Here is a 16,928-nt window from a genome sequence, read left to right as displayed (position 1 = left end):
GGCTGCAAAATTAATATGTAAATGAATTTGAGTTTGTTAGTAGGAAGGTTGATAATATATTGCTAATATATTTTGTCGCAAGGATTTTAATAGACTATGTAATTAGCCATATGAACAGGGAGAATAAATTTCTTTCCCTTAGATATATCACTTGCTCAGTCAGCAGTATCTGGCTATTGCGTATATAGCAATTGAAGGAATTTGAAATAATCCACCTATAATGTGAATTTCTTCCTACAATTGTATGATTGGCGCAATGAAGGGAGTTTTTTCTCCATGTTTGACATTGATTTTTTCCTAGTATTAGTGCACAAAATAGAAATTGCACTGTTCAATACCAAGGTTCCATGTTGAATTTAGCATTCATGTCGATTTGTTAAAATAGGAACAAGACCATCTATAATAATGGCTCTGGCATCAATAATAATCCTTAATAAAACTGATTTGGCATTTCCATTCTCTACAGGACTTAGGTTTGTAGTAGTGAACATGACCATATGTAAATGTTTTATCATGTGATTACAAAACTATACATTTCAATTGCCATCATGGAGAAATATTTATCCATTTCATTTTAAATGAAATCTGAACTTGCCCCACGGTTTCGGACCAGTGTTATAAAATTGTTGCACCTGAAATTATTTCATAAATTTTAAAAAATTGAACTGGTATGAAACATAAATAATTGTTTCTGTTTTTGAATTAAGCTTTACCCAGCTGTTTTTGCTTGCAGCTGAAAGAATTGTATACATTGTTAAATGAAAATTATGTGGAAGATGATGACAATATGTTTAGATTTGATTACTCTCCTCAGTTTTTACAGTGGTGAGTACACATTTCTACTTCATGCAGCCTTTTGGAACTTTTATTTTAATTTGAGATTAATTAGGATTGTTTGTCTAAAACATGCATATTCTTACAGGGCTCTTCGTCCTCCGGGCTGGTTACCACAATGGCACTGTGGCGTACGTGTATCTTCAAACAGAAAATTAGTAGGGTTTATCAGTGCCATTCCTGCCAATATTCGTATTTATGAAATGTAGGTTCTCACTTTATTGCATTTGTTTCAAATATTTCTTTAAATTGAACAAAAATTATAGTTCTAAAATTGCCAGCATTTGTTTCTTGAATTATTTTTCATGTTCGAGAGATGAAGTAACTTGTTTTTTGAAATTTTTATGATCTGTACTTTTGCTTAGGGCATCATACAAGGTGGGGGTCATTATTTTACTTTACGGATATGGACAATATTCATGTGTATGAACAGTTCACACTGGTGCTCATGTCAACCTGCTGCAATTTTTAGTTACCGTTTAGCTATTTTCAGAATTAGAATCTGGTCAATTGCTACATTTTGAATGATTCCATGCAGCTCAATGTCACGTTCTGGCCAGTGTCAGTTTGTGACAACATTCACCCCACTGACAAAACTACCTGACTGGTACATGAACACATTTTATAGTAATGTGCTTTGCAATCTTTTGGGGATGGTTTATCACCCCAACTTAATTTTGTTTCATTATTGTCTCAGAATGAAGTAAATAACTTAACCACCTCAGCATTCCTGACCCTGGTGGCCAAATGTATATTAATCACCTTTCTTAAATTTCCCTTTCGTCTGCAAAAGACAAGGCTGGGTCTTTTTATATGGATGAATTATAATTTTAAAAATGTTTGTTAAAGTTCAGCATGTTTTAAGCCATATCTTGCAATATGGCAAGCATAACAGCAGTAACACCATTGTTGCTGATCTGTAACTATTGATTATGTAGGTCACTTTAATGATGAAGAGGATAGTTGAGGATAATGCAGTTGATATGGTGTACATGAACTTCCAAAAGGCATTTGATGAGTACCACACAACAGACTTGTGAACAATATATCAAGTAAAGCAGGGGCCCCAACACCAACCCTTGGGGGAATTCCAGCAGTTCAGACCTCCAATCGGAAAACAACCATTCACCACGACTCTCCGTTTCCCATCACTCAAATCAATTTTGCTTCCATGTTATCACTGTTTCTTTTATTCCTTCTGTCCCCTTGTGTTGCTACAATTTTATGTGACCCTGCTAACATGTTACATGGAATAATTGGTGTTTCATGCGAGGGGCGGGGCAGGCAAGATAAGAGTCATGTCTTGAGGTTATGGGGTGTTAGCCTCTGCAATCCATTCTGCAAAGGGCTTGGTCTCATTCGTAAACATCAGAGCACATCACAGCTTGTTGTAGCATCTAGGATTGTAAAGAGCCTCAGGGTCACATAAAAATTTAGCGACACGAGGGGACAGTGGGAATAAAAGAGACAGTGGTAACATGGAAACAAAATTGACTTGAGTGATGGGAAACGGAGAGCAGTGATGATTGGTTGTTTTCCGATTGGAGGTCTGAACTGCTGGAGTTCCCCAAGGGTTGGTGTTGAGACCCCTGCTTTAGTTGATATATTGATGAGCTGAACTTGGCTCTCGGGGCACAATTTCAAAATTAGTGAGCAACACAAAACCATGATGTGTTGTGTCTTTTATTAGAATATTTAAAATGGTGGTGGTGAAGGCACCTAGAATTTTATGGTTAGTTTTTGAATGCTTTCCTTTTACCTCAAATGCATTATTTAATGTATTCTAATTATTTCAGCGAGAAGAAGATGGTTGAAATCAATTTTCTTTGCGTGCACAAGAAGCTGCGGTCAAAACGTGTCGCACCAGTTTTGATACGTGAAATTACACGAAGGGTGAATTTGGAAGGAATCTTTCAGGCAGTGTACACAGCAGGAGTGGTTCTTCCGAAGCCTGTAGCTACATGCAGGTAGCATGTTATTTTTAAAATTTAAATTGTACTTGATAACTAAGTGGCATGTAAGCATATCTGTTGGACACAGCGAACATTGCTGATTGTTCCTTAAACTAATTTGTCTATATGAAGTCACTGATTTTATTTTCAGTATTTTATTAATTAATCATGGATTTAAGTGCAGGAAACGCTATGTAGACAAATGCATCTACTCCTCACCAACAATCCCATGAACAGATATAAAGTGAATAAACAATCTATTTTTAAATGCAAAGGTTAATTGGTCTTTAAGTGATTGAGATAAATGTACGCCGTACTCTTCTCTGGTACCATAGAGCCTTCAATGATCACAAGAACAAAATGGTATCCAACTTTAATATTTTGTCTCAAAGATAGCACCTCTGACAATGCAGCACTCCTTCACTGCAATACTGTCAGTCTAGCTGTTTCACTCATCCCTTAATATGAACTTAACAGCCAACCCTCTGACCCAGGTGTGTGAGTGCTATTGACTGAGTGAAACTCAATAATATGTCAGACTAAAATCAAAACCAAACCAAAGAGGGAGAAATTAGGATGGGTGACTAAAGTTTTGGTGAAAGAGGTGGATTTTGAAGACAACATCAAAGTAAGAGGGAGGTGGAGAAGTTCAGGGAGGGCTTTCAGAGCTTGGGACCTAGATGGCTGAAGATATGGCCACCGATGGTGAGGCAGAGGGAGAAAGGGTTGCACAAGAGCCCAGAATTGGAGGATCACAGTTCTTGGAGGGTTGTATGGCTGGAGTAGATTTCAGAGATAGGAAACAACGAGTCCCTGAATGGCTTCAAACATGAGGATAATAATTTTAAATTTGAGGTATTGGATACTCGTAACCCATCAATATATAGTCAATAAACACAAGGAGCGGAATTCTCCCCAAACGGCGCGATGTCCGCCGACTGGCGCCCAAAACGGCGCCAATCAGACGGGCATCGCGCCGCCCCAAAGGTGCGGAATGCTCCGCATCTTTGGGGGGCCTAGCCCCCCAACATTGAGGGGCTAGGCCGACGCCGGAGGAATTTCCGCCCCGCCAGCTGGCGGAAACGGCCTTTGTTGCCCCGCCAGCTGGCGCGGAAATGACATCCCCGGGCGGCGCATGCGCGGGATCGTCAGCGGCCGCTGGCAGTTTCCCGCGCATGCGCAGTGGAGAGAATCTCTTCCGCCTCCGCCATGGTGGAGACCGTTGCGGAGGCGGAAGGGAAAGAATGCCCCCACGGCACAGGCCCGCCCGCGGATCGGTGGGCCCCGATCGCGGGCCAGGCCACTGTGGGGGCACCCCCCGGGGTCAGATGGCCCCGCGCCCCCCCCCCCAGGACCCCGGAGCCCGCCCGCGCCGCCTTGTCCCGGTAAATAGGTACTCTAATTTACGCCGGCGGGTCAGGCAATTTATCGGCGGGACCTCGGCCCATCCGGGCCGGAGAATCGACCCGCTGGGGGGTCGTAGAATGACGCCCAAGGTTAGCAGTATTTGGTGCAGGATAAGATATGGATAGTTTTGGATGAGTTGACGTTTATGGAAGGCCAACAGGAGAGAATTGGATTAATTCAGTCTGAATGTGGCAAAGGGTTTCAGCAGAAAGTGGCCAGAGACTGCAATGTCAGGCAGCTTTACAGAGGTGAAAATTGGATCTCTTCGTGATGAATGGGAAATGAGGCTCAAATCTCAATTCGGGATCAAATTGGATGCCAAAATTGCAAATAATAGTTTCTATCTGCGACAATAGTTGGGGAAAGGAATTGGTGGCAAGAGTATGAATTTGGGATGGAACCAAAGGCTTATCCGAACAATAGAGGAGATTGGGATGGTCAACAAGACTAAGCACTGCGGAGAACACAATATGATGGCATGGGATAGTGCATCACAGTCACACAGGATGCTATTCGTGACTTTAATTAAGTCTTAATTACCTGCAAAGACTCACATTTAAAGTATTGTCTTGCATCATTGACTTTGTCTGTATGTATGTATATATATATATATATATATATATATATATATAATATATATATATATGTTTCTGGAACCCACCTCTTCATTCACCAGAGGAAGAAGCTGTGCTCCGAAAGCTAGTGATTCAAAACAAACCTATTGGACTTTAACCTGGTGTTGTAAGACTTCTTACAGGGTGCAAAATGACATTTGAAGGCGACAACATGATCAAGAATTTTGGAGGAAAGGGAAGTTGGACATTCAAGTGACAGTTGCAAGGAGAGGATGATTGAGGTTGGGGATTTGACAAGGGTCATAGAATCATAGTCATACAGTATAGAAGATGCCCTTCAGCCCATTGAATCAGCACCAACAAAACTACACTAAACGTACACTAATCCCACTTTCCAGCACTTGGCCCATAACCTTTAATGTTATGACATTTCAAGTGCTCATCCACATACTTTTTAAAGGTTGCGAGGCTTCCCACCTCTACTACCCCCCCCAGGCTGTATATTCCAGACTCCCTCCAACCTCTTGTGTGAAAAAACATTTCCTCAAGTCCCCTATAAACCTGTCCCCACCTTAAAATGATGCCCCCTCGTTATTGACCCTTCACCTAAGGGGATCAGATGCTTCCTTTCCATCCTGTCCATACACCACCTGTCTCTTATACACCTCAATCAGGTCCCCCCCTTAGTCTTCTCTGCTGTAAAGAAAACAACCCGAGCCAATCCAGCCTCTCTTCTTAGCTCAAATGCTCCATCCCAGGCAATATCCTGGTGAATTTCCTCTGCACCCCCTCCAATGCAATCACATCCTTCCAATAGTGAGGCAACCAGAACTGCACGCAGTACTCCAGCTACGGCCTTCACAGAGTTTTGGACGGCTCCAACATAACCTCCCTGCTCTTAATGTCTATGCCACGACTGCTAAAGGCAAGCGTCTTGTATGTATTAAGTACCCTATTAAGCTGCCCTGCCGCTTTCGGGAATCTGTGGGCAAGCACCCCAGGATCCCTCTGCTTCTCTGAGCTCCTAGTGTCCTGCCATTCATTTGAGTACTCCCTTGTCTTGTTACTCCTTCCAATGTGCATCAGCTTGCACTTTTCATAGTTAAATTTAATCTGCCACTGGTTTACCCATCTGACTAACCTGTCTATATCTTCTTGCAACTTAAGACCTTCTTCCTCACTATTTACCAACCTGATAATCTTCGTGTCATCCGCAAACCTACTTATCACCCCCCCACATTCTCATATATTGTTCATATAGTATATATTACAAACAATAAGGGACCTTGCACTGATCGCTGTGGTACGCCACTGGGCAATGGCCTTCTATCACACAAACCACAAGTCTTCTACCACCACCGTCTGTCGCATATCACTAAGCCAGTGTTGGATCCAACTTGAATCCTATGTGCTTTTGCCTACTTTATCAGTCTCCCATGAGGGATCTTGTCGAAGGCTTTGCTGAAATCCATATAAACTACATCTACATAACTACACCTAACTAATTTAGTGGAATTTTTTGAGGACATTAACAGTGCGGTAGATAACGGGGAGCCAATGGATGTGGTATATCTAGATTTCCAGAAAGCCTTTGACAAGGTGCCACACAAAAGGTTGTTGCATAAGATAAAGATGCATGGCATTAAGGGGAAAGTAGTAGCATGGATCGAGGATTGGTTAATTAATAGAAAGCAAAGAGTGGGGATTAATGGGTGTTTCTCTGATTGGCAATCAGTAGCTAGTGGTGTCCCTCAGGAATCAGTGTTGGGCCCACAACTGTTCACAATTTACATAGATGATTTGGAATTGGGGACCAAGGGCAATGTGTCCAAGTTTGCAGACGACACTAAGATAAGTGGTAAAGCAAAAAGTGCAGAGGATACTGGAAGTCTGCAGAGGGATTTGGATAGGCTAAGTGAATGGGCTAGGGTCTGGCAGGTGGAATACAATGTTGACAAATGTGAGGTTATCCATTTTGGTAGGAATAACAGCAAAAGGGATTATTATTTAAATGATAAAATATTAAAACATGCTGCTGTGCAGAGAGACCTGGGTGTGCTAGTGCATGAGTCGCAAAAAGTTGGTTTACAGGTGCAACAGGTGATTAAGAAGGCAAATGGAATTTTGTCCTTCATTGCTAGAGGGATGGAGTTTAAGACTAGGGAGGTTATGCTGCAATTGTATAAGGTGTTAGTGAGGCCACACCTGGAGTATTGTGTTCAGTTTTGGTCTCCTTACTTGAGAAAGGACGTACTGGCACTGGAGGGTGTGCAGAGGAGATTCACTAGGTTAATCCCAGAGCTGAAGGGGTTGGATTACGAGGAGAGGTTGAGTAGACTGGGACTGTATTCGTTGGAATTTAGAAGGATGAGGGGGGATCTTATAGAAACATATAAGATTATGAAGGGAATAGATAGGATAGATGCGGGCAGGTTGTTTCCACTGGCGGGTAAAAGCAGAACTAGGGGGCATAGCCTCAAAATAAGGGGAAGTAGATTTAGGACTGAGTTTAGGAGGAACTTCTTCACCCAAAGGGTTGTGAATCTATGGAATTCCTTGCCCAGTGAAGCAGTAGAGGCTCCTTCATTAAATGTTTTTAAGATAAAGATAGATAGTTTTTTGAAGAATAAAGGGATTAAGGGTTATGGTGTTCGGGCCGGAAAGTGGAGCTGAGTCCACAAAAGATCAGCCATGATCTCATTGAATGGTGGAGCAGGCTCGATGGGCCAGATGGCCTACTCCTGCTCCTAGTTCTTATGTTCTAATTGATCTACTCTCATCTACACATCCGATCACCTCCTCGAAAAATTTAAACAAATTTGTTAGGCATGACCTCCGTCTGACAAAGCCTGATCAAAGCTTCCCTCTTCAAATGGAATTCATTTTCTCCTTCAGAATTTTCTCCAATCGTTTCCCTACCCCTGATGTGAAACTCACTGGTCTGTAATTCCCTGATTTACCTCTACCATCCTTCTTGAAAAGTGGAAACACATTAGCTGAAAACACCTCCAATCTTCTGGCACCTACCCTGTGGCCAGAGAGGAATTAAAAAGAGGGGTGGGATGACTGTGGCTTTGTGAGGGAGTGGGCCAATGTCTGAGGAGAGGGAAGTATTTACGGCATGGGGACCAGGAAGAAATGTAAGGAGCAGTTTATCAGGAATAGAGTCGAGAGAGAAGGAAGTGGATCTCATGGACAAGGTCAGCTGAGAGAATACGGGCGTCATTCTCCGACCCCCCGCCGGGTCAGAGAATCGCCGGGGGCTGCCGTGAATCCCGCCCCCGCCGGTTGCCGAAGTCTCCGGCGCCGGTTGGCGGGCCCCCCCGCTTTATTCTCCGGCCCGAATGGGCTGAAGTCACGCCGATAAATTGCCTGTCCCGCCGGCGTAAATTAAAGTACCTTTCTTACCGGCGGGACAAGGCGGCGTGGGCGGGCTCCGGGGTCCTGGGGGGGGCGCGGGGCGTTCTGACCCCGGGGGGTGCCCCCACGGTGGCCTGGCCCGCGATCGGGGCCCACCGATCCGCGGGCGGGCCTGTGCCGTGGGGGCACACTTTCCCTTCCGCCTCCGCCACGGTCTCCACCATGGCGGAGGCGGAAGAGACTCCCTGCACTGCGCATGCGCGGGAAACTGTCAGAGGCCGCTGACGCTCCCGCGCATGCGCCGCCCCGACATGTCATTTCCGCACCAGCTGGCGGGGCAACAAAGGCCGTTTCCGCCAGCTGGCGGAGCAGAAATTCCTCCAGCGCCGGCCTAGCCCCTCAATGTTGGGGGGCTGGGCCCCCCAAAGATGCGGAGCATTCCGCACCTTTGGGGCGGCGCGATGCCCGTCTGATTGGCGCTGTTTTGGGCGCCAGTCGGCGGACATCGCGCCGTTTGGGGAGAATTTCGCCCCACATGTGGGAGATAGAGAAACTAGGGAAATCTGCTGGTTAAGGACTGCCGTGCTGGTGGGGGGTGGCAGTAGTGGATAACTTGGGGGAGGCTTGACGGTAAGGGGGATATGACAGGAACAGTTGGGCACATGTTCTTAGAATCATAGAATCAAGGGCAGCACGTTGGTGTAGTGGTTAGATTGCTGCCTCACGGCGCCAAGGTCCCAAGTTTGATCCCGGTTCTGGGTCGCTGTCCATGTGGAGTTTGCACATTCTCCCTGTGTTTGCGTGGGTTTCGCCCCCACAACCCAAAAGATGTTCAGGGTAGGTGGATTGGCCACACTAAATTGCCCCTCAATTGGAAAAAATGAATTTGGTACTCTAAATTTTTTTTTAAAAGAATCATAGAATTTATAATGCAGAAGGAGGCCATTCGGCCCACCGAGTCTGCACCACCCTTTGGAAAGAGCACCCTACTTAAGCCCCTGCCTCCACCCTATCCTGTAACCAAGTAACCCCACCTAACCTTTTTGGACACTAAGGGCAATTTAGCATGGCCAATCCACCTAACCTGCACATCTTTGGACTGTGGGAGGAACCTGAGCATCCGGAGGAAACCCACGCAGACACTGAGAGGACGTGTAGACTCCGCACAGACAGTGACCCAAGCCGGGAATCGAACCTGGGACCCTGGAACTGTGAAGCAACTGTGCTAACTACCGTGCTGCCCGTTCTTAGGGTTGTACATCACTCCATGCATCTTCATACTTGTTTTTACAGATTATAATGGAGGAGATAGCGGATGGTAGAAGCAGTTGGTAGAGGAGAAAAGAAATTGGGGTTATCATTGCTTTTCTGGATGATGTTTAAATTAGTTGTTTTCCAGATATGCTCACGACCATGTCCTTGAAAATGAGGAAACAAAGATTAGTTATATCACCCCGAAGAACAGCCAGCAGGAAAGAGAGTTAATATCAAGTTGGAGGTTAGGAAATGATTGAGAAAATTCACAACTGCACAGGTGACAAGGACTAACTAGATAAGAGTTTGTAAGTGGCTTGGGGGAGAGTTTATTCCTGGGGAGTAATTATTTAAGGGCATATATGGAAGGAAGTGGGATTGGAAGGGATTAACTTAATATAGATGAGAAGAGACACAAGGAAGTGGCCTTGTCTGTGACTCAAAGTTCTACATGGTGGATTGGGTGACTTAACTTACAATTTATGATGAAATGCTTGAAAACCACTCAACTTTTTGAGGCCAGATTCATGTGCATGATTATAAACTCAGATTCTACCATTCTGACTCAAAACTAGGCTGTATTTAATTTGCTATTAACACACTTGTGATCTAAGGGCATTCATGTTACAATATCACTGATGATTATTTGCTTTAAGTTGAATGCTGCTGTTCTATTCCAAGGTACTGGCATCGATCTTTGAACCCCAGGAAGCTGGTGGAAGTGAAGTTCTCTCATCTCAGCAGAAACATGACTTTACAGAGAACCATGAAGCTCTACAGGTTACCAGATGTAAGCAGCTCAAACCACTTGCTTCCTAAAATAGAGGCTATGGAATAATGAATCCTTTTCTAATTGGCTTCTAATTGTCACTTTCCTACAGCATTTGTTTCAATGAGGGAAGAATTGAACAGTTTCAGCTCAATAGCACTTTGCAATATTGAATATCCTAAATGTATTGTAGTCATCAATATCTGTTACATCAAATTATTCGAAAGATAATTTCCTCGTGCTAAAATAATTATCTTTTAAAAAATGTTCTGTGGTGTAAATGTTGAAATATCAGTATTTGTACTTTTTAATTAAATATTAAAATTATACTCATTGCAGTTAGTGGCTATGTGTATATTCCTATGGGTTCAAATAAAGATACAACATGTACTGATGGCATGAAAGGAGGCTAAACTGCATTTTAGTTACAAATGGCAATACCAAATTCTGTTTATCTCAATGACAATTCCATTATATTTATTTTCTGCTAGACCCCCAAGACAACGGGCTTGAGGCCAATGGAGCAAAAGGATATAAAAAGAGTACAAGAGCTGCTCTTTAATTATCTCAAGCAGTTTGAGCTTGCTCCAGTGATGAGTGAGGAAGAAGTGATCCACTGGTTATTGCCCCGTGAAAACATTATTGACACTTATGTGGTAGAGGTAATGCACTGCTGTTGTGTGTCAGGATGTGTAATGACATTGTTTTTAAAAAAAATAAAAAATTTAGGGCACCCAATTCTTTATTTTCAATTAAGGGGCAATTTAGCGTGGCCAATTCACCTACCTGCACATCTTTGGGTTGTGGGGGTGAGACCCACGCAGACACAGGGAGAATGTGCAAACTCAACACTGACAGTGACCCGGGGCCGGGATCGAACCTGGGTCCTCAGCGCCGTGAGGCAGCCGTGCTAACCACTGAGCCACCATGCCGCCCGTGTAATGACATTGCTTCAAAAAAAAATTATAATAAACTTTGCACCTACCCCTATATCCCTTGACAGTTATCTAGGCTGAACATGAAAAATATCCAAAAGAGAAAATACTGGAAAATCTCAGCAGGTCTGGCAGCATCTGTAAGGAGAGAAACGAGTTAACGAATCGATGTCCCTTTGTCAGAGCTAAAAGGCATAGAAAAGGGGAGATATTTATACTGCAGGGTGAGGGAATGAAAGATGAGTCACAGCCACAAAAACCCAAAGGAAAAGAGCTTAATGGCAGTCCCGAGAGAGAATAAAAGGTGTGAAAGGCCAAACAGCAGAGAAACTAAAATCAGAGGGTAAGCTGAGACCGATGTAGAGGTGGGGGACATGGTTGGGGAGAGGTAAAATGAGAAAAGGGAATGCAAAGGGGAGAAAAGGTAAGGAAAGGGGCAATAAGATAGGGGGGGAAAATATATATAAAGAAAGACAAGAAAAAAATAAAAGGTAAAAGACAGTTAAATGAAATGGAATGAAAACAAAGGGGTTGAGCTAATCATGTGAAGTTGTTGAAATTGATGTTGAGACCGGAAGGCTGTAGCGTGCCTAACCGGAAGATGAGATGATGTTCCTCCAGTTTGCGTTGAACTTCACTGGACTATTGCAGCAGGCCAAGGACAGGCATGGGAGCAGGGTCTCGTATTAAAATGACAAGCAACAGGAAGGTCAGGGTCCTGAATGCGCACAGACCGAAGGTGCTCAGCAAAGCGATCACCCAGACTGCGTTTGGTCCCCGATATAGAGGAGACCGCATTGGGAGCAGCGAATGCAATAGTCCAAATTGAAAGAGGTGCAAGTGAAACGCAGCTTAACCTGGAATGAGTGTTTTGGGCCTGGGTTGTTAAGCATGGAAGAGGTAAAGAGGCAAGTGTTACATGGAAAGGTGCCATGGGTGATGGGAGAGGCGTTGGGTATGGTGGAGGAGTGGACTAGATTATCCCAGAGGGAACGGTCTCTGCGGAATGCTGACAGAGGGAGTGAAGGGAAGATGTGTTTGGTGGTGACATCACGCTGGAGTTGGCGAAATGGCAGAGGATTATGCTTTGCATACGGAGACTGGTGGGGTAAAATGTGAGAACGAGGGGGACTCTATCCTTGTTCAGGAATGGAGGGGAGGGGCTGGAATTGGAGGCCTTTTATCACCTGTGAAATTTTATTCCAAAACCAGAGAAAGGAACGATAAATTTTGCTACGGCTAATCAGATTCTTTTTGTTGAAATAGGTACTTTGTTTTTGAAAATTGTAAATGTTATATGCTTAAAAAGAATAAGGAAGCCTTATTGTGTTTCACAGGTAATATTAAAATACAGTCAAATAAATGTTTATTCAAAATTTGATATGTTTCAAAAACTTGGGCACTACTTAAACTCATGTTGAGAACATTTGCAGGAAAGCAAGTTATGTTGTCATTGTTTTTTTGCCCAACCCTAACTGCCCTTGAGAAGGTGGTGGTGGGCTTCCTTCTTGCACTACTGCAGTCCATGTGGTGTAGGTGTACGCATAGTGCTGTTAGGGAGGGAATTCCAGGATTTTGACCCAGCGGCAGTAAAGGAATGGTGATGTATTTGCAAGTCAGATGGTGAGTGACTTGGAGGGGAACTTCCAGGTGGTGGTGTTCCAATGTTTCTGCTGCCCTTGTCCTTCTAGATGGTAGCTGTTGTAGTTTCGGAAGGTGCTGCCTAAGAAGCCTTGGTGAGTTCCTCAGTGCATCATGTATAGGGTACACACTGCTGCCACTGTGTGTCGGTGGAGGGAGGGAATGCTTGTAGAAGAAGTGCCAATCAAGCGGGCTGCTTTGTCCTGCATGCAGCCAAGCTCCTTGAATGTTGTTGGAGCTGCAGTAATCTAGATAAGTGAAGTATATTCCATCACACTCCTGACTTGTGTCTTGATGGACAGGCCTTGGGGAGTCAGGAGGTGAGTTACTCGCCACAGGATTCCTAGCCTCTACCCTGCTCTTGTAGTCACAGTATTTTTATGGCCAGACCAGTTGAGTTTTTGGTTAATGGTAACCTCCATTGATAATGGAGGATTCACTGGATGGTAATGTCATTGAATGTCAAAGAGCGATGGTAAGATTCTCTTTTGTTGGAGATGGTCATTGCCTGGCATTTGTATGGCACGAATGTTACTTGACATTTGTGAGCCCAATCTGAATATTGTCCCGGTTTTACTGCATTTGGTCATGGACTGCTTCAGTATCATAGACCATTCAGAGCATGCCGGAGTATTTTAAAGTAAGCTTTAGCAACATGTTTTAAAAGCATTTGATAGAGAACATGAAATACTCTTATAATTTGCTGTTTTTCTTCATCTTACTGCCACGTTAACAATATTGAAATGAAGTGAGTAATAAATAGTGTATTGATGGGTATGTAAAACGTTTCTCACAAGAATAGAATTTTATGTAACTCGTAATTTAAATGATGCTTCTAACATGCAGAAAATAATATTGAAAATTCACTATACCTGTACTTCTGCAAAGTGATTTCTTTGAAAGAGGAAATAGACTTTCCACCTTTATTAGTGAAATGGTACAACCTAATAGATTGGATTAGAAAATTTAAGACCCTTTCAATCTATGTATATTTTTGTAATTAAGAATATGATATTGAATATAGAACATACAGTGCAGAAGGACGCCATTCGGCCCATTGAGTCTGCACCGACCCACATTAAGCCCTCACTTCCACCCTATCCCTGTAACCCAATAACCCCGCCTAACCTTTTTGGACACTTAAGCGCAATTTAGCATGGCCAATCCACCTAACCTGCACGTCTTTGGACTGTGGGAGGAAATCGGAGCACCCGGAGGAAACCCACGCACACACTGGGAGGATGTGCAGACTCCGCACAGACAATGAACCAGCGGGAACTTGAACCTGGAACCTTGGTTCTGTGAAGCCACAGTGCTATCCACTTGTGCTACCGTGCGGCCCAAGCCCAAGCTAAGATACAAGCTTAGTTTTATCTTTATGGCAAGTTAGCTTGACAGCATGGATGCTGCACTGCAGCCTGACTGTATTGGAACCGACTGCCCTGAAAGCGTTGGCTAGCGATGTTTGAATGTCAATATTGTCTTCCATATTACAATATTCTGCACTCTGGCTAAGCGTGCAAGTAACAGACCAGCTTTGTTGTCTATCAGCATTGCTTTTGAAGCCCTATGAAAGCAGGTTAAGTTTACTTACTGAGCTTTCCTTCCCTATGCCTGCTAATAGTTAATTGGAGATTGAAAACAAAGGTAAATGGCGCTCCAGGAAAATAGTTTGGGAGTGATTATTGATCATATCCAAAATAAGTACAAGATAAAGCAGATAAAGACTGGTCTGTCTCTTTAAATATCTTAGTTGCTGACACAGACGTTTTGATTAAGAAATTTGTGTATGGTAGTGTGGCATATTCACGCCTAGTTCGTATCACATGCAGTTCTTCATCTCTGAGCTAGCAGCTCTTGAACATGGGTGAAGCTGATTACAAATCTCTCCATACAATTGTTTACTTAAGTTTTAATGAGGTTAGGGCCGAAATTAGATAAGAATTTTTTTTCTCAGTGTTGTGAATCTTTGGAACTCTATTCCCTAGAGAGCAGTGGGGCGACGATCAATTAATATTTTTAAGGCACAGGTAGATTCTTGACTAACAAGGGAGCCAAAGTTTATTGTGGGTAGGCAGAATGTGGAGTTTAGGCTACAAATAGATCAGCCATGATCTCATTGAATGGCGGAGTAGAGTTGAGGGGCCGAATGACCTGATCCTGATCCTAATTTTTATGTTTGTTTGGAAATATAAATATTTTGAAGCTTTAGAGGGTGCAGGTGGCATCTGTCTTTTAAAAATGTTGATATGGCTGAAATTTGAAACTTGGCTACATTTGGGTGCTATTTCTTTCGAATACTGGAGCTTGCATTCTACATTTTATCTCATGTTCACACTTCGAACAAGGAGATAGAGGTTCAAACTAGTGAAAGGTAAATTTAGGGGTAACATCAGAAAGTTCTTCATGCAAACTGGTCATTGTATAGAACAGAGTACCAGATAAAACAGCGGAGGTGAAAATCCTGGAAAGATTTAAAGTATAATTTGGAGATTGTAGCATCTTTTGGAAGGCTGAATTTGAATGGGCTGGATGGAAGGGTTTTATGTCCAATTATTTTGCAAGTGTTGGAAAACATATGGCCAAGTAAGTCAGGTACTGATGGGCTTTGGGTGTGAACTTATGCTGAAGAACTTTCTGATATTACCCCTAAATTTACCTTTCACTAGTTTGAACCTCTGTCTCCTTGTTAAATTCAAGCCAAGTTATACTGACATTGGGGGGGGGGTGCTTATTTGTAACGAGAAGCTGAAGCGACTAAACTTAAGTTTCACTGGAAAAAGAGACTGAGGTGAGACATGTATAGAACTTCCAAATAATGAAAAGTATAGTTGAGGTGGAATTAAACAAATTACTTATTTTGGAAAATGAGTATAAACTAGAATGCACTGCTATTTGTATGTTATAGATTTAATTTGGCTCAAAATATTTTATATACTTGTTTTCTTTGAAATATTCCATTAAAATTTGTCTTTAGGAAATTGGGTTGTGTTAGACTGTGTTTAATCTAAAATGGAAATAGAAAGATAATTTTGCAAACTGATGATGATGCAGATTCTTCCACAATCGATGTATTTGACTGTTAATTCAGCAGTTTAAAATCTATGGGGGGTTTTGGCAGGCAGCTGGCAACCAGCTTTTGTCTTGTTTAGATAGTTGAATGCTGGTACTTTCCAGAAATTGGCTAGACAGTTAATATGCCCTCAACAAGAGACCAAATAGTCTAGCAAATTTTCAATTTGAAAAACAAAAAGTATAAACAATCAATTTTGGGGATGCGCCATTTTTTAAAAATGAGCTACAAATGAGCAAAGATGGGTTGTGATGTCTTAGCTGTCGTCAGCTGCTGAGTTGGAGAGGGGTGAGCGGGTTTTGGTGGGGATGAGGAGGTGTTTGCTCTGAGATATTAAGAGTGTTGAAGATTGGGGGGGGTATATGTTTTTTATTTTTATTTTACTTGGTTACGTGGTATATTTTAAATGTTTTTTTTTAAATAAATTTTATTCAAAATTTTTGGCCAAACATGACAGTACATTGAGTATCCTTTACACAGTAATATAACAATATACATAACAATGGCCAGTATATTTTAAATGTTAAAAATCAAGTAAAAATATTTTCAAAAAAATATATATTTTAGCTGTATAACCCAAAGAAGTCCTTCATCAGAACTGTTTTAATAAGGGGTTATAACACCTGCTATATCAATAACTAATTGTTTGGCTTCATGTACTGGCACTGGAGGGTGTGCAGAGGAGTTGATAGGATTAGCTTATGATGAGAGACTAAGTAGACTGGGACTATATTCATTGGGATTTAGAAGAATGGGGGGATCTTATAGAAAAATAAAACATTATGAAGGGATTAGATAGGATAGAAGCAGGTAGGTTGTTTCCACTGGCAGGTGAAACTAGAACTAGTGGGCATGGCCTCAAAATAAGGGGGGAGCAGATTTCGGACTGAGTTGAGGAGGAAAGTCTTCACCCAAAGGCGTCATGAATCTATGAAATTCCCTGCCCAGTGAAGCATTTGAGGCTACCTCATTAAATGTTTTTCAGGCAAAGTAGATACATTTTTGAACAGTAAAGGACGAAAAGGTTACTCCACAAAAACATCAGCCATGATCTTATTGAATGGCAGAGCAGGCTCAAGGGGCCAGCTGGCCTACTCAAAGATCAAAGAAAAGTACAGCACAGGAACA

At 42.6% G+C, this 16,928-nt stretch overlaps 1 protein-coding gene across 4 annotated transcripts in view; it reads left to right on the top strand.

The window, feature by feature from the left end:
• Positions 1 to 16,928, top strand: part of nmt2 (N-myristoyltransferase 2) — a 93,908-nt gene that overhangs the window by 63,761 nt on the left and 13,219 nt on the right. For 3 of the 4 annotated variants that reach the window (XM_072508661.1, XM_072508659.1, XM_072508660.1), the window contains exons 5-9: positions 734 to 825; positions 923 to 1,039; positions 2,631 to 2,801; positions 10,064 to 10,172; positions 10,643 to 10,813. In XM_072508661.1, the coding sequence (XP_072364762.1) occupies positions 734 to 825; positions 923 to 1,039; positions 2,631 to 2,801; positions 10,064 to 10,172; positions 10,643 to 10,813 (660 nt within the window). The remainder of the gene's footprint in view (positions 1 to 733; positions 826 to 922; positions 1,040 to 2,630; positions 2,802 to 10,063; positions 10,173 to 10,642; positions 10,814 to 16,928) is intronic. The other variant, XM_072508662.1, reaches the window with a different exon arrangement.

The sequence above is a fragment of the Scyliorhinus torazame genome, chromosome 6, assembly GCF_047496885.1.
Source record: "Scyliorhinus torazame isolate Kashiwa2021f chromosome 6, sScyTor2.1, whole genome shotgun sequence".
NCBI lineage: Eukaryota > Metazoa > Chordata > Chondrichthyes > Carcharhiniformes > Scyliorhinidae > Scyliorhinus > Scyliorhinus torazame.
The sequence above is the reverse complement of the archived record's forward strand: the minus strand, read 5'-3'. Positions and strand labels throughout refer to the sequence as shown.